Raw genomic sequence first — 26,127 nt, forward strand, 5'->3', positions numbered from 1 at the left:
TGCTCAGGCAAAGCCTCCTGGAGCTTTTTTCCTTTTTTTTTCTCTCACTTTTATTCTTTGAATTTGGTTTCCCCTTTTGGTTCCTTGAAATAGCTTTTTTTTGTTTTGCAAAACAGTTCTTATACTATTTCAGCAGGGAATTTTTGTGGGACTTTTAGTGATTTTTAATGTATTTATGGCACTTTTCTCACTGTAACCGTCCTCATATTCCTATACAGGAACTCGAAATAACATTTGTAGGACACTCAGTAGGAATGATCAAGGTTTATTGCGCCAATTCCTTCAAAACACAGATTATTCTCAAATGGTCTCATAGCCAAGGGAGCCTATAGCCTGAGCTCAGTGTGTGTCCTTCCTGCATACAATGGCACAGCAATGCACTGTGCAGCAGCCTGCTGTGGGCTTTTTGCTCGCAAGTTCCTGCAGCACCCTGGGCAGTGCATGCGATGACGTAATTCTCCCAGAATAAGAAAGGCGCGTTCGCGGGGTGAATATACTGTACATGAATGAACACGGTGCACGAGCATGTCCGCTCCAGCTACATCTCCTCCAGACAGACACACAGCACACAAACACAAAGTGACCAAACCCCTTATTAGGCAAAACAGCGGTGCAACTATTTAGTCATCCAGCCTGGTCTGAGTGCATGTTGTAGGCATCAAGTTTTCTGAGCATTCCTGATGCATTATTCATGACATATTACATCCACAGACAGTTTAAAGAAATGTTTGATCTCAGCTGAATAACAATGTTTTACAGTTTTAGATATTTGTCCTTGAACACAGCCATTATTCAAAATAGACTGGGCACTACTTTATGATAATTAATACACTATTAAAGGTCTATAAGTTAAGCTACTAATGGCTTCATTAATAGGTAATGCACACGCACAATTAAATAAATACAAATAAAAAGATAATCTTAATTTAAAAGAAAAAAGCAGAAACATCACTTGACCACTCATATGCTTGAAAAAAGGTGCAAGCTGGACCAAAAATCCACATTTTAACTAATTAGCATGAACAAATACTGACTTAATATTAATTATATAATACCTAATATATCATTATGAATGATTAACTCACATATATACATTTACTTTGGCTGAAGGCTTATTAGCACTTTGGCTTTTTTGAGATTTGAATCTACAGAGTTGTTCGTTTATGGGAAACCATCAACAATTTATTAATGTCGACTTATTAGAAAGTATTTATTGCTGGATCACCAACATTTATGACCAACATCGACAACTGCGTTATTATCAACAAACAGACACATACAGACACGTAATTGATGACGTATTAAACCTCTTCTCAGGTTAAAGATGGGTGGTGGAGCACTGTTTGTCAGCTGATTCTTAATTCCATGTGTGAGCTACTCCCACCTGCCCTGCAGTAACCCTGTGTTCCCACCATTCCCCATCACCTCACCTCCCCCTCCCGCCCGCACACCTGTTCACACTTCAGCCCAGTGGCATATAGCCGCAGTGCCTCACTTACATTCATTCCCCCGCCAGAGCGTTTATCATGCCTCACCCTTTGCACTCCAGCCATTTTCTCTGCCTGCCTGAGCTTTGCCTGCCATGACCCTCCGCCTGCCTTTTAGACTTCTGCTCTGTAATTAGATGAGTTTGCTTCATTACACCTGCCTGCCTGGTTTTTGATCTTGAGTAAACTCTAACTTTAATTCGCCTGGTCTCAGAGTCGTGCTTTTGGGGTCAAATCTGTTTTTACTGAGCCTTTGCACCAGTGGTAATATAACATGGTTTAATTCAGTGGTAGACTCAGGCTGTATGAGGAGCAGGGGCTAAAAAAAAATCACACTGGCTGCATGCGGCCGGGGCACCAGCAAGTCGTGATGCAGCCTCTATGGCACGGCACTGCATTCTCACCACTGAAAGGGCACTCTGGAGGGTGGTTTATCATGTTTTCTCAGTGGCACAGTCTGTACACGCAAATTCAGGCATATGACCATCACATGCAGAGGCAAGTTTTTCATTGAAGTTCACCAAAGTTGAACTCCACGTTAAACAAAGACTTGAATTTGCTGTTGTGCTTCTCTAACTTTGCGCATGTGTGACTGCGCCCTAAAACAGGGCCATTGTTAATATCATTAGTAACACCTGAGCTATTCATAAAGCACCTTCACACTGATGGCCCACACCCACAGGCGTTTTCACTTAATATGCCTGTGCGTGTTTGACATCCTCCTGACTCACTTGTTAGCTTTGTCGTCAATTTCAGATCACAGAAATTCCAGCAAATGGAAACATCTGTGAGATTATGCAGGGCCTTGAAAGTATTTAAACACAGAGCACTCCGCCGCACCAGAACTGGATAGGCAAATATTTGGACAAAATACAGATGTTTCAGTGGTTACAGATACAAAAGGTTGGCTTGTTTATGTTTGGGAGGGTGACAGTGTCTGTCTTTGTCTTTTTGCCAAGTGATAGGTGAAGTTTGTATCTGAGAGTGTTGATCCGTACAGATTCCCAGTGTGTGCGTGTACGTTAAAGTGTGTGTTATTTTGGCACAGGTTAGTCATGTGTTTGTGTATTTGGCAGCACCAAAGCAGTGCTATTGCGTGAGATGTCTCCAGTAAGTGTGTTTTCCACAAGAGTTGTTTGGGTTGGCGCCGACACAGCTTCGTATGTGTAGACTAATCACTCAGCCAGGCGATCAGTGGGCATATCCTGGTATTGTCCTGCTGAGTGTGTTTGATGGTGTCAGTCTGCAGGCGCAGAGTTGTGGACAGAATGATATTCTGCTCTTTTTGACAGAACCTGGCGAAGGGAGGGCCCTTATGGGAAAGCCAGTGACGGCCGGGTGGGGGTACGTTCCTTGCTATAAAATAGAGCTCTCAGGCTGGTTGAGTATTTGACCCTCTTCTCAGTTTGGCATATGTTTGACACCTACCATCACACGGTGTCAGTATGCCCTGACTGTGTGAGGTCTAAAAGTGCAATATTTGGATTCTCTGATTTTGGATTGTGCGCTTGCCTTTTCTTTGCAACTCTGTGGATTAACTGAGGTCTGGAGCCATGGAGGTAAGAGTTTTTTTAAACAGGCAATGCACAGTTCCCAGAATAATGTGATATTTAGACATTAGAGGATGATGATGTTGGTATAGGTGATGTTGATTATAAAGGAGAGCACATTTATGTTTGTTTCAGGTGTGTATGAGGAGGTATTTGCGAGAAATCTGGCTTCTTCTGCATCTGACAGGTAAAAAATAGACAAAGATAAAATAAGATCTCCTTTAGGCCTACTTCTTCACTCAACTGCATATTGGTGTGTTTGTGTGTCTCCAGCTTGCGTGGCAGGTTTGACAGGGAGATGCAGTCTGTTCAGCCGACACAACGTTCACACTTTTGATGGGGTTTTGTATGAGTTTCCTGGAGACTGCAGCTACCTCCTGGCTGGAGACTGCAACCATCGCTCCTTCACACTGCTGGGTGAGTCACGCTCAGACAGCTCAATAAAGAAAACAAACAGATTTGAATTCTAATGCCGTCTGATGCTCAATCATCCAGTGCAGCTCAGTGTCTCGTGTGTAGCCACTGGCAGGGGTTCGTATGTACTTGTGCTGTTTATGAGACATTAGTCTTTTATGCTCCCTTTACATTTTCTGAAGATTCAAAGATCATTATTATTTTAGGATGCTGCTCGGGGGGGGATTGCATGAGAAGTAAAATAAATGTGTTCAATCTGCAGGTGATTTTGTCGGTGGCAAAAGAACTGGAGTCACTCTGTTTCTGGGGGACGCCTTTGAGCTGCACCTGTCTGTCGACGGACGGCTCTCACAAGGAGAAAAAAGGTTGAGTGATTTAAGTTCCAAATATCCCCCAATTATATGTGCAGTATTATTGATTATGGAGAAGCTTGACATGTGTCTCTTTTTTTATGTATAGACTGTCTCTGCCCTATGCATCTCACAACGTGTTTGTGGGCTCAGAGCTCGGCTTCTATAAACTCTGGAGCGAGGAGTTTGGCTTCACTGTTACCATTGATAATGCAGCCAACATCGCCTTGACGCTCACCAAACACCATGCCAACCGCACCTGTGGCCTCTGTGGCAACTTCAACTCTGTATCAGCTGATGAATATACCGCTCAAGAAGGTAAGGTCTTGTGAGGCAAAAATCTGTGTACTGTACTTCATGGGATATGTGAATGTCCCAGAGTGAAAGGGAGAGGGAGAGTTATTGCAGGAATCTAGGAAATGATTTGAGTCACCAGCTCTCAGCAACAGGAAGAGTAGCGACTTCGTACAGGAAGAGATAACGAGGTAAAATAGGGCAAGAGAAACAGTCGTGGTAGGATGAGATTAAGGAGAAATCTGTCATCTCTTCTTTCTGTGTGTTTTCAGGATTCCTAACAGAGGATAGTTATGACTTTGCAAACTCATGGGCAGTGAAGGGGGCCGGTCAGTCATGTCGACGTGTGTCCAATCCCAGCCAGTCCTGCAACAGCACCAAAGAGACTTCAGCGGTGAGAGGACAATGTACACACACAAGCATGTGTTAGGACTTCTGTGGGCATGTCATAAACATTTTCCTCATGCTGGCAAACAGTCTGAAAAGTTTCTCTCATAATATGAAAGCTTTTATCCAAAGAAGAAGCACAAATAAAGATAGACACCTTTGATGTAAGAGCATTTGGTATTCAACGGGTGTTTTTTACTGCACAACAAATCTCTGAAAACCTTAGACTGCACCTCACTTACACTCAATAAACATGCATCTCTCACTACATACAGTATTTCTCTCTGTCTAGTGTAACATAATTATGAGCTCGTAAGTCATAATTTGACTTGGCAAGTGTTGCTGATGATATATATAAAGTCAAAAGCAGGTGACGGTGAAAAGGTATGACTGATACTACGAATGAATTCTGTAAATTCTGCTAAATATTTAATAATTTTTACTAAAAAAAAAACAAAAAAACACGACGGTTCATGTTCAGCCTCTGTTTACTGTCATTACTCATCTCCCTTTCCCCTCGTTTCCTGTCCTCTCTCTACGTTTAGATAAAGGCTTAAAAATAAGGCTGATAAAGGCTTAAAAATAAAAAATAAAAAATCTGATCACTGTATCAGACTTCAGTTAAACCTCTCCCTTGTGTCTTTTAATTTTTAGATTACTATTACACATTTTATTTGTGTGGGTGCTGTTCTGTAATATGTATGCTGTTGTCTCTGTGGGTGGGCTGATATGAAAAAAAAAAATCCCCCTGTTTTAGCAAGAACATTTTGTACCACAGGAACACCCACGTCTAAGACAACAGCAAAAGCAACATGTTGGTGTAAAACCATCTGATGTCATGAGCTCCTTTTGCAGGTCTGATTTATTTCCTGTGTCTGTCAGTTCTCTAAAGAGAAGGAAACGGATGCTCTTTCAGTTTGTAACCGGGCTTTATGCAATAACTCCTCTGACTAAGTGAGGATATTCATTTTAAAGCTTAAGATATTTTCGCTGATATATTTCTAACTGTTACTGCCAGACATTTATCTCTTTTATTAAACTTATGCTATCTTCTTCTTGTCTTCAAATCATCAAAATCTTATTTCAATCGTGATGTCGTCAGTAGCTGTTATTGGTAGAGGAACATATTCTTCCACACCTTAAAACCTACCCACCAGTAGTCATTTTAAGAAATATTTCTTATTTAAATGAGCTGACAAGACATGGCAGCTCAGGACAGGACAAGAATAATTATAACAATAATATTACTTTGTTTGTATCATACAAGAAATGCAGCTCAAAGTGCTTTACAACACAGAAATCAACATGCACCAAGTGCTTGAGAGTAAAAAGATAGAATGAAAAGAACAAAAACAGGATGAAAATGTAGTGGAAAAAAAACCCCCGCTCAATAAAAATAGTAAAAATAAGATAAAATAGGGATGATTATTGAATACAGAGAATGCATAACAGAGATGGCAAATAAAACCCACTGAATAATAATAATAATAATAATAATAACGTTGTATACATAGAATGCATCAAATCAAATCAAATACAACCTTTTAAAAGAAGTGCAGCAGTGCATAAGTGCGAGGCAAGGTGCCAGGAAAGTCTCAGCCAGTTAAAGGCTGAAGTGAAGAGATAAGAAAAGACCAGAATACTAATGTTTTCATTCATGAACAACTTTTTTTTTTTTTACATTTTTTTGTTAGTTTTTTGTTTTGGCATTGTTATAAAAACCTATAGCTGCTAAAAGCAAACAAAAATGAACTTCACTATCAGCTAGAGATGGGTTGTCTTTCGCCTGAAACTGTGGAATTACCCTTTATCTAACCACATCTCTCACTTGAACTTAATTATGTGTGTGTTGATGTAGATTTTATCCAGCTGCAGCGTGTTGCAGACGTCCAGCGTGTTCCTGCACTGTGCCCACCTGGTCTCTCCTGAGGCGTTCCTGTTGCTGTGTCAAGAGGAGGCGTGTCACTGTGACCACAAGGACAAGGAAGACTGCTACTGTCCAATCCTGTTGGAGTATGCTCGCACGTGTCGCGCGCACGGGTTACCTCTTCGTGGCTGGCTGGAGGCGAGCCAGTGCTGTGAGTTTGTCAGACAGCTTGACAGTTAGTTGCACGCGATGAAGTAACATTAATAATCTAAATGTATGTGTGTTCAGTCCCCAAGTGTCCGATTGGGATGCAGTACAGTGAATGCACCAAGTCCTGCTCTACAACCTGCCATAGTCTCAACATCCAGGAGGTCTGCAAGGACGAGTGTGTGGATGGCTGTACATGCCCTGGTAACATCCCACTCACTATATCTCCCTCTTCTTCTGACACTGTGTTACTTGTAGTGTTAACATGGTGTGTATTTGTTTCTCAGTGGGTAAGGTTTTGGACGGTAATCGTTGTGTGGAAGTGTCTCAGTGTTCCTGCGTGCACATGGGACGACATTTTCCTCCAGGATCCACTATCTCTCAGGACTGCAACAGCTGGTGAGAGGGCAATATGGCTGCAGACACATGTATAGATACACAGAAAAATAAAACAAACTTCCTCACTAAATTGTTTCTTTCCTGTAGTGTGTGCCGTCACGGTTCCTGGGAGTGCACCAATGAAGGCTGCCCAGGTGAGAGAGATGCACTGCCTAACACATTCTACTGGTAATTAAAGTCTGGGGTTGCTCATTTATCTTTGTTGTCTGTGTAGGTGAGTGCTTGGTGGTGGGCCAGTCTCACTTCAAGACCTTTGACAACAAGTTCTTCACCTTCGCCGGTCGCTGTCAGTTTCTGCTGGCTAGAGACTGCACAGACAGCGAGTTTTCTGTCATAATTGAGAACGTACAGGTAATGTATGCTTTTTTAAATCTACACAAAAGACATGAGAATCTGTTTCTGTCACTTTCCTGCCACTCGCTGCTTGTCAGCTCCAGTATTTTTGGCTCTTGTTGTTGTTGTGATTCAGTGTGCAGATGATCAGGATGCTGTGTGCACACGCTCAGTGACGCTCAGCCTGCCCTCTCTGGAGGACATGACAGTGAAGCTGAAGCATGGAGGAGTTGTCTCTGTCAACAGCATGGATATCCAGACTCCAATGCACCACGGTATGCCAAGTTGGCAGAATAGATCGACATTTTATAGTCCCACTAAGTGTATTCTACTGCATGTAGTTCTATTCTGATAATAAAGCCTAAAATTAATCAGAGAAAGTAAGGAAAATATTGCACTTCATCTTGTTTTATTCTTTTTTTGGTAATTTTTTTGGGGAAAAGAAAACAAAGAAAAGAAACATCATACATCTTTCTTGCCCCTGCACAGTGATTTTAATCGACGGAAGGACTGTTAATATTATATTGAATTCAGCTACTCAGTTCCCTGTGTGTGAAACTTTACAGGCCGTCTTCATATCCAGAGATCTGTCCAGTCTTCTGTACGAGTAAAGTTTGGAGACGACCTTCGTCTGGACTGGGATGGACGGGGTCGTGTGCTTTTAAAGGTACAAACAATGTAAAAGGATAAAGTTAGATTTGTGGTAATGGTACATGTGTGAAAAGATTACTGAATTCTCTCTACCTCCCCAGCTGGGACCACATTGGGCAGGGCGAACTTGTGGTCTCTGTGGTAACTACAATGGTAACCAAGGTGATGACTTCCTGTCTGGATCTGGCCTGGTTGAGGCTGGTCCTGAGGCGTTCGGCCAGTCGTGGAGGATCAACGGAGACTGTTTATCCACCCACAAACATGACATCGATCCGTGTGCCATTAACCCCAAACGAGGTATACACACCCATGAATAAACTCACACATACACACCACAGAAAGTACAAAATTAACCTCTAATCCTCCTGTGTCTTTCAGTGCGATTTGCAGAAGAGGCATGTTCAGTGATGATGTCAGACATGTTCAGTCCGTGCCACTTCATGGTGAACCCGGGTCCGTTCCAGCGGTTCTGTCGTTATGATGTGTGTGCATGTGTGGATGGTGAGGAGTGCCTCTGCTCTGCTCTGGCTGCCTACTCAGCGGCCTGCGCTGCCAGAGGAGTGCTGCTCAACTGGAGGTCCCCCTCACTCTGCGGTAACTCTCACACTGAAATCTTTCACAGCTGATCATTAATACGGACTAATAAACATGCTTAACATTTCAGTCCATTTATTATCCATTGTAGAGCAAATATAAAAGTCGATAATAATATGAGTAACACATGACTTTAAGTAGGTGAAGAGGCATCAACACCACATAAACATCTGTCAGTTTTTATATTTGTATGATTAAGAGCACAACGACAATCATGACAAACAATAAAAAATAACCATTATTTACAGCTTAACTGAGAATAGATTCCTAACCCTCCTTTGTTCTGGTTTCGTCAGCGCTTGAGTGCACTGGAGGCCAGGTGTATGAGGCCTGTGGGAGTTTGTGTGACCGGACATGCCGCGCTCTGTCTGGGGCGGAGGCAGGCTGTGAGGGGGAGAGGGTGTGTGAGGAGGGCTGCTTCTGCCCTGCTGGGAAGTACCTGAGCGACTCCGGAGAGTGTGTGACGGCCGACCTGTGCACCTGTCTGCACGATGGACAGGTCTACCAGCCCAATGACGTCTACGCAGATCACAACAGCATCTGGTCAGTCACTGTGCATATTCACACACCATGCACAGAATAATAAAATCATAGACGTTGTGACACTTTTCGTGTGTTTTCCTTTGCTTGTGTGTGTAGCAACTGTGAGAATGGCCACATGCACTGTAGCTCCAATGAAGAGAGTACTTTACTGTCTGACCTCTTCTATGACGACGACCTGGCACCATCCAGAGGTACAACTTCACTATTTTACAGGAGCTCTATTGAATTTCCATGTAGTTCACGATTTTTTTATTCCATACCTGTACATTATTTTTGAATTGACCATTTGTATTTAACATGAGACTTTGATCCCCCTGTATGCAATGAACAACTGATTAGTTTTACTTGACAACTGAAGTTAAAGTTAGATAAAGTTAAACTGTTTTATTATCTTTTCTTAGTACCCAATTAGTTTAGCATTTCAGGTAGGTCAGTAAAGTTTCATTCATACCGTGACATTCTTTTTAGCTAGTTAGTAAAAAATTATTCAAAAAAGATAGATGTAATCATTTCCAAAATTCACAACGTATTTTTATTGATCAAAGTGTTCTGTTTTAATCCATATTTTTTTTTACGTTTAATCTTTCAAAAACAACATTTTCACTGCAAAACCTGCTCTTCCACTTGTCACACACAAAGGGAGGCTTAAATCTGGATGAAAGAAGGGTTAATATACATTAGTTTTACATGACTAAAAGTGAAATAAGGCAAAGTCAAACTCCATACAACACAACCAAACAGGGTGGAAGCCCAGGGAGGGAGAGACAGACTGATTGCCACCAGCTAATATAGTCTTGCCACTAGACCAGGTGAGCTGAAACTCCCTGATGACCAAACTCCGCCCACCACGCTCCTGGAGGTAAAGGCCTTGTCCCAGGTTGTCAAAAGGCACCCGCGTGTTTTAACAGAGTGGTCTAGCATTAATCTAACAGCATCATAAATTACATTTATATAACCACAATAACAAAAAATCTATATCGGCTCTAATACTATTATAGTAAATTAGTAATAAGTTAATAAGTTGTTCCAAAAACAAGATCATATTTGTTGAAGAAGGTTCTCAGTCATCCAGGTCATGGTTGTTCTAAGTGCTATATCGCAGGTAACTGGAAGTGTGTCAGATCAGTTCAAAATCATATTACGTGTCTGCATTCACTGTTTAGCGCTCCATGTTCCATCAAAACATCATCACTGTCACACCAATACAACTGTAGAAAGATGTCAAAGGAATCACCAGTTTGGTTCAGTTATATTCATTAACGAAATTGATTTAATATAAATTTCTTTTAGGGTAATGTTGTCAATATGATGACAGACATTTGAAGCTTCTTTCCAAAACCTCAAAGAAACTTTGAATGCCAAAAAATGACTGCTTTGTTTGTTTTTGTGTATGCAGAGCGGCGGTCAGCCCAGTGCCCTCCTCCACTGATCCGTACAGACTGTGATGCAGGAGAAAAAGGCCTTGAGTGTGCCAGAACCTGCCAGAACCTGGATCTGCCCTGTGTCAGCCTCGCCTGCATCCCCGGCTGCCTCTGTCCACCAGGCACAGTAGGTGTTGTGTTATCTGTGTGTGTGCTGTAGATGATGTATCTAAAACAGAGCACTGTGATTGATTGGCGGATTGATTTCAGGTACGTCACCGCAGAGACTGCATTGCACCGAAACAGTGCCCCTGTTACCATAACAACAGGCCATATGCATCAGGACAGACCATCTCCGTGGACTGCAACACCTGGTAAAATGATGATGTTTGCATACATGGTTATAAAGGGGAATTCTCGCACAGTGCTTGCTTAACAGGCTCTCTCGTTCACAGTGTGTGCGAGAACAGGAAGTGGCGTTGCACAGAGAAATTGTGCAATGGGGTGTGCCGCACGGTAGGGGAGGGGCATTACATCAGTTTTGATGGCCTCAAATATTCCTTCCCCGGCCTCTGCCAATATGTCCTGGTCCAGGTAAGAGACAGAGGGATCCAGAAAGAGCTCCAGGGAGGAGTGAACAGATGCTTCATTTAATTTCCTCTCTCTGTCATCTCCCAACTTTTTTTTTTTTTCAACTTTCCCTCATCAATAGGATATGTGTAACGGAGAAGAGGGTTCATTCAGAGTGCTGGTAGAGAATGAGGCCTGTGGAATTGTGGGACATCGCTGTGCAAAAGCTGTCACGATCTTCTACCAGGGAGGGTTGATTGTAATGCAAGACGGAGAGGTGACACAAATACACACAACAACTCACACAATTGTCAGACATCAACATAACTTCTTGCATGTAACAAACAAAGAACTTTGTCTCTTGTCCTAATTAAGATCTGCCACAAAAAAAGGTACCCTTCCTAAACCCAATAAATGTTTTTATAACCATGCAACCAAGAGGAATCATCACAAATGATGCACATTTTCCTAAAAAGTGTAGCCGCTAAGTCATCATATAATAATCAATAAAACATTAACTGGTCTTCCTTCTCTAAATCACACAGCAAATCTCTCTTTAGGGAGACATCAAACCTGCCTGCCTGCCAGATCTTTACTGAATATTTTTGAATCGTTGGATGAAAATAGTGTAGTGTTGAATGCAGGGCCAAACAGCATGGTGCCTATATCCAACATTTGGATATAAACCATAAAAGAATTGCAGTTTGTATATGTGTCCATGGTTACCGTCTTTGTCTCTCACAGGTGAAGATGAAGAGGCCAGTGCTGCAGGGCTCACAGGTGGAGATTGTGCGATCTGGTCAGTTTTACACACTGCTGCTGGGGAAACACATCTCCCTCAGCTGGGACAAGGGAACTCGCCTCCTGGTTCACATCTCAGCCACATACAGAGTATGAATGTATTATGACACCACATTTTGAGTGAACCCTGTTTATTATTTTATATTAAACATTTTATTATGTGCAGGGTCGGGTGTGCGGTCTGTGTGGTAACTTTGATGGGAACGTCAACAACGACTTAGTGAGCAGTAACAACCAGCTGGAGGTGGACTCATCACACTTTGGGAACTCCTGGAAGATTGCTCCCAGCTGTGCCGATGTAACACAGGTGAAGTCTGGTTTTAGATTAAAGGGTCTGTTCGCTCAAATGACAAAATAACATTTTCTCTTTAGCCTTGGTTTTATATGACTTGTATCCATCCCTTAGATTTCGATCCCAGCACATTACAAAGAAGGGTAATGGAATGTTGTTTGTGCTGCTCACAGCATTTAAAATGTTTTTTGATTTTTGTCAACTTAATCATAATCAAAGACATTTGCATTTGCATGACGATTATATTTGTTTTAGTAACCTGTCTATTCGGTGGTTTAAAAGATGCTCTGTGGTACTTCTGTGTTGTGCTGGTCATTAGTGTATGTTAGTGGACTCCATTTCTACACTAACGATAGCTACTGTTGCTCACTGAAGCACTGAGACGAGGCACTTGAGAACGTGCATAAAGTCACATCCTGACTCCACTGTCCAGCAGCATTAAGCAAATTAAACAAATCGTCCACTGCCTTGTATAGGCAACCGAGAGAGATGGGCAAGGTCTCATTTTTCATGTGATGTTACAATCGGCACACAGGTACCTTTACACAGTAAGGTTCTATTCATGGTCCAGATCAGGAGCACATACGACCATGGCCTACATGCTTACTGTGATGGATTACCTGCCTCAGGCGAGTCTGACATGACATGACTCAAAACCAATGGCTGTCTGGAAGGTTTTCATAATGTAAATGATGCTTTGGAAAAGGTTTTCCATCATGTAAAGTAAGCATGATATATAGTTAATGTTCCGATCAATGTAAAAACACTAAATCTGTGTGTGTTCTTGTGTGTATAGATAACTGCTCCTTGCAGCGACAACATTGTCAAGTTGGTAACAGTGGAGCAGTCGTGTCGTGTGATCACCGGTCCTCTCTTTAGAGAATGCAACAGCCAGGTGAGCTTAATTAAGGACACACCAGACATCCCTTGACACAACATGCATTGTTCATGCACTTTGTACGAACCTGTCACTGTTTGTCCCTAGGTGGATGCAGAGCCGTACGTAGAGATGTGTGTGGAGGCAGCCTGCTCTTGTCCATCAGTGGGCGACTGTGCATGTTTCTGTGATGTCATCGCTGCTTACGCACAGGCCTGTTCAGAGAGGGGTGTATCCATCAGCTGGAGATCCAATGATCTTTGCCGTGAGTGTGATTCACTCAAACATTTATCATTGCTGTTTGTCATCATGTTATTTTCTGGCGGACATTAACTCCCACAGGTTTTGAAAATATGTAATCTGTGGTCATCCAAGCTAAACCAGTTAACAGTGTTATCTGAGGTGTCACATGTACTGCACTTAGTGTTCATAGCAAGATGTTAATTTACAACATGGGAGGCTTTCTAAGAAAAGAAGAAAAAGGAGAATAAAAATATGATACAGTTACAAAGAACTCTGTCTGAAACAAGGGTCATCTCCCCTAAGCAACTGTTCTCCTTTTTTAAATAACACAATCAAAAGACTACTACCTGTTTTTCCTCATGGTAACTTTTGTGGTTTAATCTGAGTTAACAAATCAGTAGTTCTGCTTTCTGAATGAGAAAATACGCTGAATTTCCATTGTCCTCCTTGTAAGGTTTAAGTTCCTGCGTTTGGTTCTTGTTTTTCACTCAGATAAGGCCTCTGTTATCTATTCTCAGATATCAGATTACTCTCTTTAGAAACGTAACTTGTTTTCCCACACTTTTGAAAACTTTATCATGGTGGTAAGAGATCGTATTCATCTTGAAGAAAGAAACCTATGTATCAAATCAAATCAAATCAACTTCATTTATATTGCACGATTAAAAACAACAGGAATTGACCAAAATGTTGTACGAACTAGTCAGTTGTGAAAAAGGCAGAAAAAGTAGTAACAAGGCACAATAACAACAATAATATGGAAAGAAAACATACAAGTAATGTAAGCAATTTAAAACAAAATAAAATGTTGTCACGTGGTTGATAAATAGTATATTGATTTAACTTTTTTTTCTTTAGCTGTGAGCTGTGAGGAGCTGAACCCCAGGATCCCAGGTGTAGGGGAGGAGTTATGTCAGTGGAGGTATAATACTTGTGGCCCAGCCTGTCCAATCACCTGCCAGCACCCAGATCCCCTCCACTGTTCGCTCTCATGTGTGGAAGGATGCCATGCCTACTGCCCCCCAGGTGCCAAAAATACTCACTAACTCAAATGCTAACAACAGTATAAATAAAATTGGATACATTCTTTTACAAAAAAAAAAAGTGTGGGTGAGTTTAACTTTTGTTTATTGTAGGCCAACTGCTGGACGAGGTGGCCATGCGTTGTGTAGATCCCTCTCAGTGTCAGGTGTGTATCCATGAGGGTCAGAGAATCTCTCACGGCAACAAGGTCATCCTGAACCACGACGACCCCGAACACTGCAAGATATGGTAATACTACAACTGTACTTCACACACTCGGAAACAAGTCCGGATATTTTGCATTTGCGATACGCTTCTTTGCATATATTTAGATGCTTTTTGTTTTTCTCTTCTGAAGTCACTGTGACAACAACACTCTGAGCTGTGAAGTTTGTACCTCCCTCACCGAGTTCACCACTCCCACACCAACACCTACCTACGGCACCTTCACGACCCTGCCCTTCACCACCTTGATGCCTGAGGGAACGTGTGACCGCGCCATGGATCTGGCATTCCTGTTGGATGGTTCGGAAGCCCTGAGCGAAGACGAATTCCAGGCTACCAAAGAGTTTATACTGGGTGTGGTGGAGCGATTCCGCATGGGCTCAGCTCACACTCGAGCCACTGTGCTGCTTTACCACTCTGGAGTCAAAACATATGACCTGCAGGTAGATAAACATATAGTGTACATTAGTGACACAGCAAAATGTTTATTCTAGCATCGCCAGACTTATTCACAATGCATTTAGTCTGGGACCACTATTCAATTCAATTTCTAAGGGACTTTATCAATGGGTGCAGAAAAAATTAGAGCAACAAACGAGAGCAATGAAACATGGCGCTGAACTACACATGTAAGTTAGGGGTAGTTCATGGTCCATTTTCAACCAGGAAAAAATGGTGTCCTGGTTAGCTGAGAAAGAAGCTGCTGTGCTGACTCACGGAAACTAAATGTCATAAAAAATATCCACACCTGGTTCCTTGACTCCTTTCTCATTTATGGCTGTAGGTTCAGAAGTGGCTGTTTAAGAAGACTGTGCGTGAGCTGCATTACACAGGAGGAGATGCAGCCTTCTTGGATGAGGCTGTCAAGTATCTGGTCATAAACATCTATGACAAGAACAAGCGTGAGAACGCAGGCCGTGTCGCCATCATCTTGACTGCTAGCGCCAACCCTCGTTCTGTTCGTGCCATGACAAAGATGATCCGCAAGAAGGCCATCACCACCCTAACAGTAGCACTGGGTCCCGGGGTAAATATGGCGCAGATCAATGACATCACCAAGGCAAACCCAGACAACAGGGCATACGTGCTGAGCAGCACAGCTGAGCTGCCTGATCGTCTTTTAGAGCTGACAGATTACCTCTGCACCTTGGGGATGGAGCCAGAGGTGCCGAAACCTCCAACTCCAAAGACCACTCCAGCTGAAGTTCGCAAAAGCACGACCACCACAACCTTGGCTCCTCGTCTGGAGCCCAACCCCACACAACACCTCTCAAACACCCCTACAACAACCGCACCCTCTGGACTGTCTTCTATCACCACATTGTCATCTTCCGTCTCTCCAGCCAAAGATGTGACGTTCATCTTGGAAGGCTCTGATTCAGTCGGCGAGGTCAACTTTAACAAGTCACTCCTCTTCCTGGAGGAGGTTATCTCACAGCTGACGGAGAAGGAGGAGGAGCACATTCGTATCACTGTGATCCAGTACTCGGTAACAGTCACTGTGGAGATCAGCAGGTGGGAGCTGAGGTGGCAGAGGAACCTACTGATGCAACGACTGAGGGAGATCCGATGGAAGGGCGGCAGTAAGACCAACACAGGCGCAGCTGTCACTACGTTTCAAGAGATGACCACGGTCCAGCCCTCACACGGCCCCACACCTCCTCAACTGGTCTTCCTCGTGACAGAAAACCCACCTACTGACATAGTGACACGCCCGCCATCCACCAGCACCCAGACACACGTGTATCCCATTGGTGTTGGACCAAACGTGCGCGAGGTTGACTTGCTACCATTCAGCTCCCCTCAACGCCCGATTATGGTCGATGACTACAACCGTCTGACGACCCTGGTCCACCGTGTTATCAATATCACCCACGCCACAGTCAGGCCTCGCTCTCCCACACTGCCACCACTGGTCCTCCCAACACTTGCCAGCCTGCCACCCTCAGGTATTAAAGAAACACTTATTTCAATCATTCAGTCCACAAGGAGTCATTACTGTATTAATTTGTGAGCATGTCTTTGCACAGTGCCGTGTAAGAAGCCTGTGGATGTGTTGTTCCTGCTGAAGGCTGGGGAGCAGATTGAGGACATGAAGACATTTGTCAAAGCTTTCATCAATAATGCTGACATAGGTAGGTGTGACCCGAGAGGCAACCTCCGAGCCTGAAAATGAAGAATGCATATGTGCCAAAAACTGCAGTTCCTCGACACTCCTCCTGCATTTTATTGATGTGTAGCATCGTTATTAGTTCTAGCTGTTTTCAATCTGTCTGTCTTTTACAATGATATTTCAAAATGTACTGTAGGGGAGAGGGGCCTTGAGAAAAGTTTGCTTTAATTAAAATATAATAATTACTATAACTAATTACTTTTGCCACTACCCAGTTATTATCTTAGAACTATGAAAGTATTAAATATGAAGTGGTGGGTCTAAACTATATGTGCATGCCTTAAGCTATAATTAGTCAGTGTTGTGTGTCAACTAGTGTTTTCTAGTCATTTATTTAGAGGAGTCATTTCAGTAGGAATATTTAAGGAACAATTGCATGGCATTAAAGTAAATGTATACCTACTGCTTATTAAAGTAACCAGATTGTGGATTTCCCTCTCCTGCATTTCTACACCGATTTAACTCCTTGTTTATGTGTGCAGGGCTGAATGGCACTCTGGTGAGTGTGGTTCAGTACGGAGACACCAACACAGCAGAGCTAACCTGGAAGGATGAACAGAGCAAATCTCACCTCTTGAACCTGGTGGAGCGCATACCAAGCAGGGCCGCCGCTGCCCCTGCACTAGGTAATGGATACATAAACTAATGAGTGCTCACACATCAAAGCAAACACACACGCTCACCGCTCTGTCTGTCTGCAGGCTCTGCGCTGCGGTTCGCTGTGCAGACGGCCATCTCGCCGGTCGGTGGTGGAAGAGTCGGTGTCCCAAAGGCTGTGGTGATGCTGGTGACTGACAAATCAGCTGATGATGTCAGAGAGGCAGCTAATGAGGCGCTGGCCGCAGGTTATTAAGTCACCACTGACATGATTAATACTGGATACCTCGGTTTAAAGTCAGTCTTGATAAGAGTCTCTTCCCTCAGGTGTGTCGGTGTTCCCCATCGGAGTGGGACCAGGCTATGACAGGAGTGAGCTCAGCCTGCTTGGACAACATGGCAACCAAGACAACACTCTGCACCTGAACAGCATGGATCAGTTGCTGATGTTGCTGACTCTGGATCATGGTTACACAGAGAGGATATGCAGAGGTGCTTACAAACACACGCACATATGTATGTGTTTAAAATTTTGGTAAAATGTAAAAATGCTGAAGAAATAAATCTTTCCTGTGGTTCTCAGCTGGTCCACCAGGAGTGTGTGTTGACGATAATGGAAATGAGAGAAAGGTGAGAAATATCTGCAGCACATCAACCCTTTACAGCCATGGCAGTATTTCTTGTAATGACTTGTGTGCTTCTCTGTGTCAATGTGTTTCAGCCTGGTGAGTCATGGATGATGGATGACGGCTGTCACTCTGTCCTGTGCCACCCCAGTGGGGCAGTGACCGTGCAGAACCACAAAGTCAGCTGTGACAGACTGGAGCCGCCAGCCTGCAGCAACAACATGCCACCCGTCAGAGTGGAGGAGAACTGCGGCTGCCACTGGGAATGCCCTTGTACGTACAAAAGGATCAAATGGCCTCTAGCAGCACATTTAACCCTGTCTTTATTAAGTGCACGCCATTTCCCACTTGAGCTGCTCACAATGAATGGTCTGCATGCCTGGCTATTTATACCGACTGTTAACAGACCACATGTTTCTGACTCCTGCACAAACACTCCTGGTGTGTGTTGACAGGCATGTGTATGGGCAGCTCCACCAATCACGTGGTGAGGTTTGACGGCTTGGCGCTTAGGCTGGACGGGGAGGGTTTGTGCACCTACACACTTCTCACTGAAGGCAGAAGCACCAGTCAGGGGTCAGAGGTCAGACTCCACACTGGACCTTGTCAGGACTCTGCGAATTACAACCAAGTCTGCATGAAAGCCATGGAGGTGATCCACGGGCCACATACACTGCTGCTGAAGGATGATATGACGGTAATGTGTGCTTCTGGTCAGGATAAATTCACAGACACTGAAACTGATCTTTATATGTGAGTCTATAATGAGTTATTTACTAACTGTGTATGTGTGTTTGTTTGAGCAGGCAGTGATCGACAAGGAAGATCTTGCGCTGCCGTGGCGGTACGCTGGCCTAGAGCTGGTGCGTTATGGAGGAGTGATGCTGCAGCTTAGGTCAGACCATGGCTACGTCGTGACTTTTACTCCTCAGAGCAATGAGTTTACCATCACACTGTCCAGCTCCACCACCACTGGCCTCACTGCTGGACTCTGCGGTAACATTAATACAGACACATAATTTCAAAAATGTCCTGTTCATTTGCTTCTACTGCAAATCTAAAACTGTCTCCTTCCTCTGACCTTCCAGGTGCCTGTGGGAAGGAGAAATTCAACGTCCTTTCTTTACGCAATGGCAACTCGACCACTGACCAGCCAGCCTTCATTTCAGACTGGACTGTAGCTGCAGATGGAGGTGTGTGTCTGCCGAAGCGGAGGGCAGTGTGTGCGACTGGAGCAGCGATGGGATGCCAGGCCCTACGTTCTGAAGTGTTTGAACCGTGCCACGCTCACATTCCCGTCCAGGTGTTCCTCGCCAAGTGTGAGGAGCAGACATGTGAGGAGTCGGACGTGTGCGAGCTCATTTCTGCCTACGCACGCCTCTGTAGACAGAGAGGTGTGTGCGTGGACTGGAGGAGCCCCCACCTCTGCCGTAAGTCAGTTTTTGATGTGTGTGTGTGTGTGTGTTTCAGTTCAGCCAGTATGAGCCCAAACCTAAACTTTAGCTTGATCTGTGTGTTGCAGCGTTACAGTGCCCCAGCTCCATGGAGTACGACGCTTGTCGGACAGGTTGTGTAGATGACTGTGGGAGCATACAGACGTTGCCAGGCGACTGGTCGGTTGCCAGGGGTAACGAGTCATCCTGTATGGATACACCTACTGAGGGCTGTTTCTGTACTGGAGGGACGGTTTTGCATCACGGACAGTGTGTGTCACCAGAAGCATGCCGGCAGTGTGTCGACCTGCACGGACGCATGTATACGGTGAGACACGTGAGAAGACGGGGAAAAAAATAGGACTGAGTGTGTGAGATGAACGACACAAAATCGAAACCAACTCTTTAATTACAGAGACACATGCTAATAGTGTTTGATGGGGCAACAATTAGTGCTCACTAAATGTGCTGCGAGCGCCCTCTAGTGCTTATTTGTAATACAATCAAACACTGCACTAACATTGAACATGGATGGATTTGTTTTTACAGTACATGCAGAGCTGGGTACCAGATGAAAACCCATGTTTGATCTGTATGTGCTTGGACCAACAACACATCAACTGCACCGCCCGGCCCTGCAATGACGTCCAAGGCAAGCACCCATTTTGTTATTGCTGCTTATGCTCATACAGTAAAGTATACCCCTTTAACATTTAATCATAAGGGCTGACTCATAGCAATTTCATTAGTTATAGATGAATTACAGATATCTGCAGTGTACTTTGAATAGAAGTCATTTACACAAATTGGCTAGTAATCAAGTTACAGACATCTACAGTGAACGTTTCCAGTAGTAAGAAATTAAATATCAAGCTTTAACATTTTGTGAGAAGTAAGTTGTAAATATCATTAATAAGAATTGGTCAGGGGTGAAAGTAACTAATTCATCTACTCAAATTACTGTAATTAAGTCATTTTTTGGGTATGAGTACTTTTAGAAACAGAAACCACTTTGATTGACTGCCTGCTATTGATAATGCATTGCTTCTCGCTGAAGGCAGTGATTTTCATCAGCAATGTTTTAACAATGACATCAACCACTCCCATGATTCCACACTGCTTAGGACTTTTGTTTTGTTTTTACTGAAAGACCACTAATGGCAGAAATGACATATTCTGCGGCTTAATGTTAAGAGGGCTTGTCATAGATACAGTCGTATCTTTTTTCTGGTTTTGCCAAAACGTTAAAATATTACCAGTGCTGTGAGTTTAGATGTAACACTTCTTCACTTCATCTGTATATGTGTGTAGCTCCGGTGTGTGGACCCTGTGAGATCCGGAGGGAGAAGAGAGAGTCTAAGTGCTGCCCAGAGTATGAGTGTGGTATGTGGCATTATTACTACAATATTTCTATTTCCAGATCCAATATTAAAGTAGCCTCATCAGCAGACCTGTCAGTGTTTTGCTCTGTGTATCCACCTAGAAGAGATATTGGAGGGTTAGTGCTGAATACCAGAGTATTGTATGATATAAAAAAATGAGGAGCTAATTAAAAAACTTTTTTCATGTTTCTATCACTTTTCAGTGTGTGATCTGGTGAGCTGTGACCTGCCTGAAGTGCCCCGCTGTGAGGATGGTCAGGTTGTGGTCCTGAAGAACCCAGGGGAATGTCAGCCTATACACGAGTGCGGTATGACATATACACACTCTCTGTGATGTTCAAGCACAGACACACACACACAGACATGAAACAGAGCACACATCCATGTGGTCTCTTACATGTTTCTCTTCATCTCTTATCCACCTTAGTCTGCAAAAAGGAAGAGTGTGCCCTTCAGCTTCCCCCCGAATGTCCCGCACACCGCCAGGTGTCGGTGAAAAAGACAAAGTGCTGTGATGTGTTTGAATGTGCGTGCAACTGCCAGAACTCCACCCACACCTGCCCTGCTGGCTACATCACATCCTCCTCTACCAACGACTGTGGCTGCACCGAAACCACCTGCGTGCCAGACAAGGTGAGTGTGTGTTTGGATGCATCAGTTTCCATTACGGTTTAAACTTTCCTGTTTTATTAATGTTTGTCTCTCCAGGTGTGTGTGGTCGGCGGCGTGGTTCACCCAGTGGGGAGCGAATGGGAGGACGGGTGCGAGAAGTGCAGCTGCACCCAGCTACAGGACAAAGACACATCGCTTCACATTGCTCAGTGTACCCCGCCTGTATGTGATCGAAGCTGCCCTCTGGTGAGACACACGCGCTCACACCAAATATACACATTTGCATTAGGCTTCTGGAAACAATTCTTACATAATGATGATGTATTTCAGGGCTCAACATACACTGCATCAAAAGGAGAGTGCTGTGGGAAGTGTACACCAACCAGCTGTGTGGAGTCAGAGGGAGTGATGCGAGGGGACACACTGACTGGAGGAAGCCTCAGACATGTCTGTGTGACAGCTTAATGTCTTTTTTTAAAGTAACAATAAGTCTGCTGAGGCAATATATTTCCGGCTGAATGTACAGAAAAAAGAAAAATGTATCTTGTCAGTGCATCTGTTTCTCTCCTCTCTGATTTGATTTTATTCTATGTCTGTTTCTAGGTCGGAGAGGTTTGGCAGTCTCCAGGTGAAAAATGTGTGTTACAAAGGTGTGTGAAAGTGAGGGAAGAGGTGTTCATCTCTGCAACAAACGTCAGCTGCCTCGCTATGGATGCTCCGTCCTGCCCGCTGGGAACCGAGCTACGCTGCGACACACAGGATTGCTGCCCGCGCTGCCACTGCGGTAAAAATACCTGCATATGCAATTACATGTTGATACCACGTGTGGACAGCCTCTATGTTGTCCTGAGTGATCCGATCAGAAGTGGACAGCTCTAAGTACAGGACGCCTTTAGGACGCAATTGAGATCCGATCACTCAGATCACATTCAGAGGTGGTCTGGGCCACATGTGACCACATTGTTTGAGCAGTGTGTATGCACATGTGTCCTGGGGCACATTGAAGGACTGCCTACTTAACTGACATCCTCTGGTCTTCTGCCTCTGTGCCTGAACCAACATTTAGCAGGTGTTTAAACTGATATCACCATTTGCACTAAATTTATGACAGAAAACAATATTTTATTGATGGTAAACATGTCAAAATACAGTAAAGAGTAACCTACATAGGCAGTGTCTTTAAAGTTGGGGAGAATCGCCAGACTTATCTAATACATTGCTCAATTTTGTGAGTTGTGGAGTTAGGAGACAACTTTTTGAAACACATTGTACAACATATTCTTCATTTATTGGGCCTTCTTGTTAATTCGGCAAATGTCATACATGAAGATATTTCTTAATTTGAGTTAAAAACATTGTATCTATCTATCGCATTTTAATGCCAGCTGTGAACTGACAGGCGTTGTCGATTTGCGATCAGATCACTCAGGACGGATGTTGATACCAGGTCTGAATTCCCTCAAAGGCATAAAACACAAACTTTCCTTTCAGACAGTTGCAGTTGCAGTGATTGTCCAGCAGATGACTCTCTCATATTACTGTCATCCATGAGCCAGTTACTCTAGCCGGACCTTACCGGAGCCCAGAGTTTATTTAATATATTGTTTAATGAACAGCAATGAAAATATTTGTGCTTCTTCCCCTGCAGCTCCTATGAATGCCTGTGTCCTCAACCACACTGTAATAGGAGTAAGTCATGCAGAAAAGCATCACTCTTCTTTCATATTGGAACAATTTGAATAATGCTCTCAGTGCTCCATCTTGATCTGTGTGTGTGTCTGTACAGGCAGGGGAGAGGCTGATGGTGGATGTGTGTACACACTGTCAGTGTACGGTGGAGGAAGGGGTTGTGAGTAAATACAAACTGTCCTGCAGGAGAATCAGCTGTCCCACTTGCCCCATGGTAAGCATCATCCCATCATTCTTCATTATTTTTAAAACTTTCATTTGTCGTCTTCATCTTCAAGACTAACAATAAACTCAAACATCACTTTCATCAAAGCTTCCCTAATTTACCAAGCACATTCCCTCCCTGCTCATCATGTCATTTTCCGTGATTTACTCTACTCACAGAGGTAAATAGTGAATTATTCATCCTGGCAAATTTATGTTATTAAGTGTTCCTATATGAACTAACATGCAGTGCTGACCACAATGTTTTCAGGGATACACTCTGCAGAAGGATGAAGATGCTTGCTGTGGTCGATGTGTTGCCACTGCCTGCTTCATGCAAAGGCCAGATGGAAAACTAATCAGTCTGGAGGTAGGTGCTTTGTAAAAATATAGATTCGATATGAAACGAAGAATATAATGCAGAAAATAATGCTTGAGGGAATTTATAACCATTAAATTGACAGGAAAGGTTATTGTTTCAGATGTAATTTTGGATGGTAAAGTCCTGCCTCGACTAAATACTAAAACACCAATTTTCTTTTCACGAGTCTTTGTGGGATCATTGCATAAAATGTGTGCCTGTGTATAAATTCTGTCAATATGGGAATATCTGCAAATATATCAATATCAGATTTGTTTTTACTCCCTAATATCAGAGAATATCAGAGTACTGTCATCAAAATGGTTTAATGAAGTTTGTCTTTAATAAAAATGTAATATTTTGCCTCCAGCTGTTTACTTCAGTACACTTCTCAGCTGTAGGGATGCACATAAATACTGTGTGTACGTGTGTGTCTCTCCCTGCAGGTGAACACCACAAGCCAGGACGGTTGCAACTTGTATGCCTGTGGTGTGAACAGTAAAGGAGATCTTGTCCTGCAGACCAAAGTGACCACCTGCCCTCCTTTTGACCGCCAAGCATGTCTGGACGAAGGGGTATGGCCACGACATGAAGTGCCCTCCATCCATCTCACAGTATTCCCACACCTACACTTCTGTATCAACCACACGTTTATATAATAAATCTCTTTTTGTTTTCAGGGGAAAGTCAGCCAGATTGGAACAACCTGCTGCGAGATTTGTAAGTATAGCTGTGTCCTCTGCAAGACTGGTGCACTATTTCGAAAAAATCTGGGCGCCCTGATTGTGATAAGTGTGTGTGCATGTGTGAAGGTACCGAGCCACAGTGTCGAAGGACAGTGGGAACACTAAACTACATCAGAGTGGATGACTGCCAATCAGAGCACCAGATAGAATTGCAGTACTGTGAGGTAAGAGACTGCAAACACACACACACACACACACACACACACACACACACACACACACACACACACACACACAAGCACACACATTTAAGGATGATTAATACTCGTTTCCCCCCTGGGATTAGCCTACAAAGTTCAATGAAATCATAACACTGTCCCTCACCGTCTCAACCTTTCTCTCTCTCCCTGTGGCGCTTGTCCATCTGTCCATCTGTCCGTCTGTCTGTCAGGGCAAATGCCGCAGTAAGTCCATGTACTCCCTGGAGAGAGCGGCTGTGGAGCAGGAGTGTGTGTGCTGTTCTGCTGTGGAGACGGAACCGCTGAGCGTTCCGGTCCTGTGTGCCAACGGCACTCGTAGCCACCACACTGTCCTGTCTGTCACTGCGTGCGACTGTCTGTCCAAACACTGCACCTAGAGCGAGAGAGAGAGAGAGAGAGAGAGAGAGAGTGAGAGTGAGAGTGAGAGAGCGTTTATAATTGTAGATGGTATGTGTGTATCCAAGTAAAATATATCAAATATACAAAATGATGTAACTGGCTGCAATGAATCACATTTTAACCAATAACACCACAATTAACAATAAAACAAACCTGTCAGTTTCTATAAGCACTACTTGTTTGTCTGTTTTCTTTTAATCTGATTATTCCCCCTGAAATGTACGAGTCTGTAGAGATTTCTATTTGTTTTGTTTTTTTTACACGCTTGAATAGTTTAAAAGTGAAAAACGGTTTTCCAGTATCCTTCTCCTGTGAGTTTCTGAAATAGGCTTTGAATTTTGGCTGCAGGATATGATAAAAAAAATGTTTTTAAAAATCATATCGCAGTTATTTTTACAGATATTGTGACACATTCACACCCGGAATGATCATTTATGCATCTTCTCTGTAACATACAAACATGTTATCTTACATTTGGAGAACAACACTTGTTGTACAGCATATTGCGAGCTCTATTTTATTTTGATTAATTGTGCAGCCCTACTATGAATTTGAAAGAAAAATATTGACTCATATAACATCGTACCTTTTGCTTAACTTTATTTGACAGCTGTAGTTACTAGTTACTGTACAGGTTATGCTTTACCTCATTTATATTGCAAATATTAAAATTCCGAGTTTGAATTTCTTCTCCAAAACTACACACAGTGCCTCTTTAAGTGACAATTTAAATGCAATTCTAGTATTTTTATATTGCAGTTTTGCTACTTTTGAATCCTTCCACCACTGAAAATGCTTCACACAGTTAAATGAAATTATGACTGAGGGATGGGAAAAAGCAGACAGTGAAACACTAAATGTCTTTGTGACAACTTACAAATAGGGGAGTGGACGTAGACTGATATCTAGATTGGTATACGAGTTTTCCAAGACTCGTTAAATTAAAAAACCCAACATTTTAAAAGTAAATGGGAAAGAGAAGGATGAATGGTTATATCTGAAGATGAATGGGGGAAATAATTGTGAATTACAGTCGAAAACCAGCTTTCACACAGCTGGAGGGAATCTGGATGGAAAAGCATCTTGAGATTCTTCATTACCCCTGCTCAGGAGAGGCACCAAGGTGCTGGAACAAATTGTTATGATAAAATTAAAATGAAGATAAATAAATGCTTCACATTAAGTGGTTGCAGTTGCACAAAAGCAAATAGTTGATGATAATAATGGCTTTGATCTC

General features: G+C 43.2%; 1 protein-coding gene across 1 annotated transcript; it reads left to right on the forward strand.

The window, feature by feature from the left end:
- The first annotated feature begins 2,951 nt into the window (after positions 1-2,951).
- On the forward strand, positions 2,952-25,062 carry vwf (von Willebrand factor). The gene is made up of 53 exons (XM_073472234.1): positions 2,952-3,046; positions 3,173-3,224; positions 3,311-3,454; positions 3,714-3,816; positions 3,911-4,119; positions 4,368-4,489; positions 6,341-6,560; positions 6,638-6,760; positions 6,844-6,955; positions 7,043-7,089; positions 7,170-7,306; positions 7,425-7,563; positions 7,855-7,955; positions 8,041-8,236; positions 8,318-8,533; positions 8,830-9,076; positions 9,173-9,267; positions 10,473-10,624; positions 10,708-10,811; positions 10,893-11,031; positions 11,150-11,284; positions 11,752-11,898; positions 11,975-12,115; positions 12,897-12,995; positions 13,086-13,242; positions 14,079-14,246; positions 14,357-14,492; positions 14,602-14,911; positions 15,253-16,417; positions 16,499-16,603; positions 17,124-17,267; positions 17,343-17,486; positions 17,566-17,730; positions 17,822-17,868; positions 17,960-18,137; positions 18,320-18,561; positions 18,671-18,860; positions 18,953-19,294; positions 19,387-19,625; positions 19,847-19,949; positions 20,609-20,680; positions 20,883-20,987; positions 21,107-21,312; positions 21,388-21,537; positions 21,622-21,738; positions 21,895-22,075; positions 22,940-22,980; positions 23,078-23,194; positions 23,456-23,554; positions 23,992-24,120; positions 24,226-24,265; positions 24,358-24,455; positions 24,683-25,062. Exons 1-53 carry the CDS (start codon positions 3,041-3,043, stop codon positions 24,866-24,868), a joined length of 8,562 nt encoding a protein of 2,853 aa, XP_073328335.1. The 5' UTR covers positions 2,952-3,040; the 3' UTR covers positions 24,869-25,062.
- The last annotated feature ends 1,065 nt before the right edge of the window (positions 25,063-26,127 follow it).

This window comes from Pagrus major, chromosome 8 (genome assembly GCF_040436345.1).
Source record: "Pagrus major chromosome 8, Pma_NU_1.0".
Classification (NCBI taxonomy): Eukaryota; Metazoa; Chordata; class Actinopteri; order Spariformes; family Sparidae; genus Pagrus; species Pagrus major.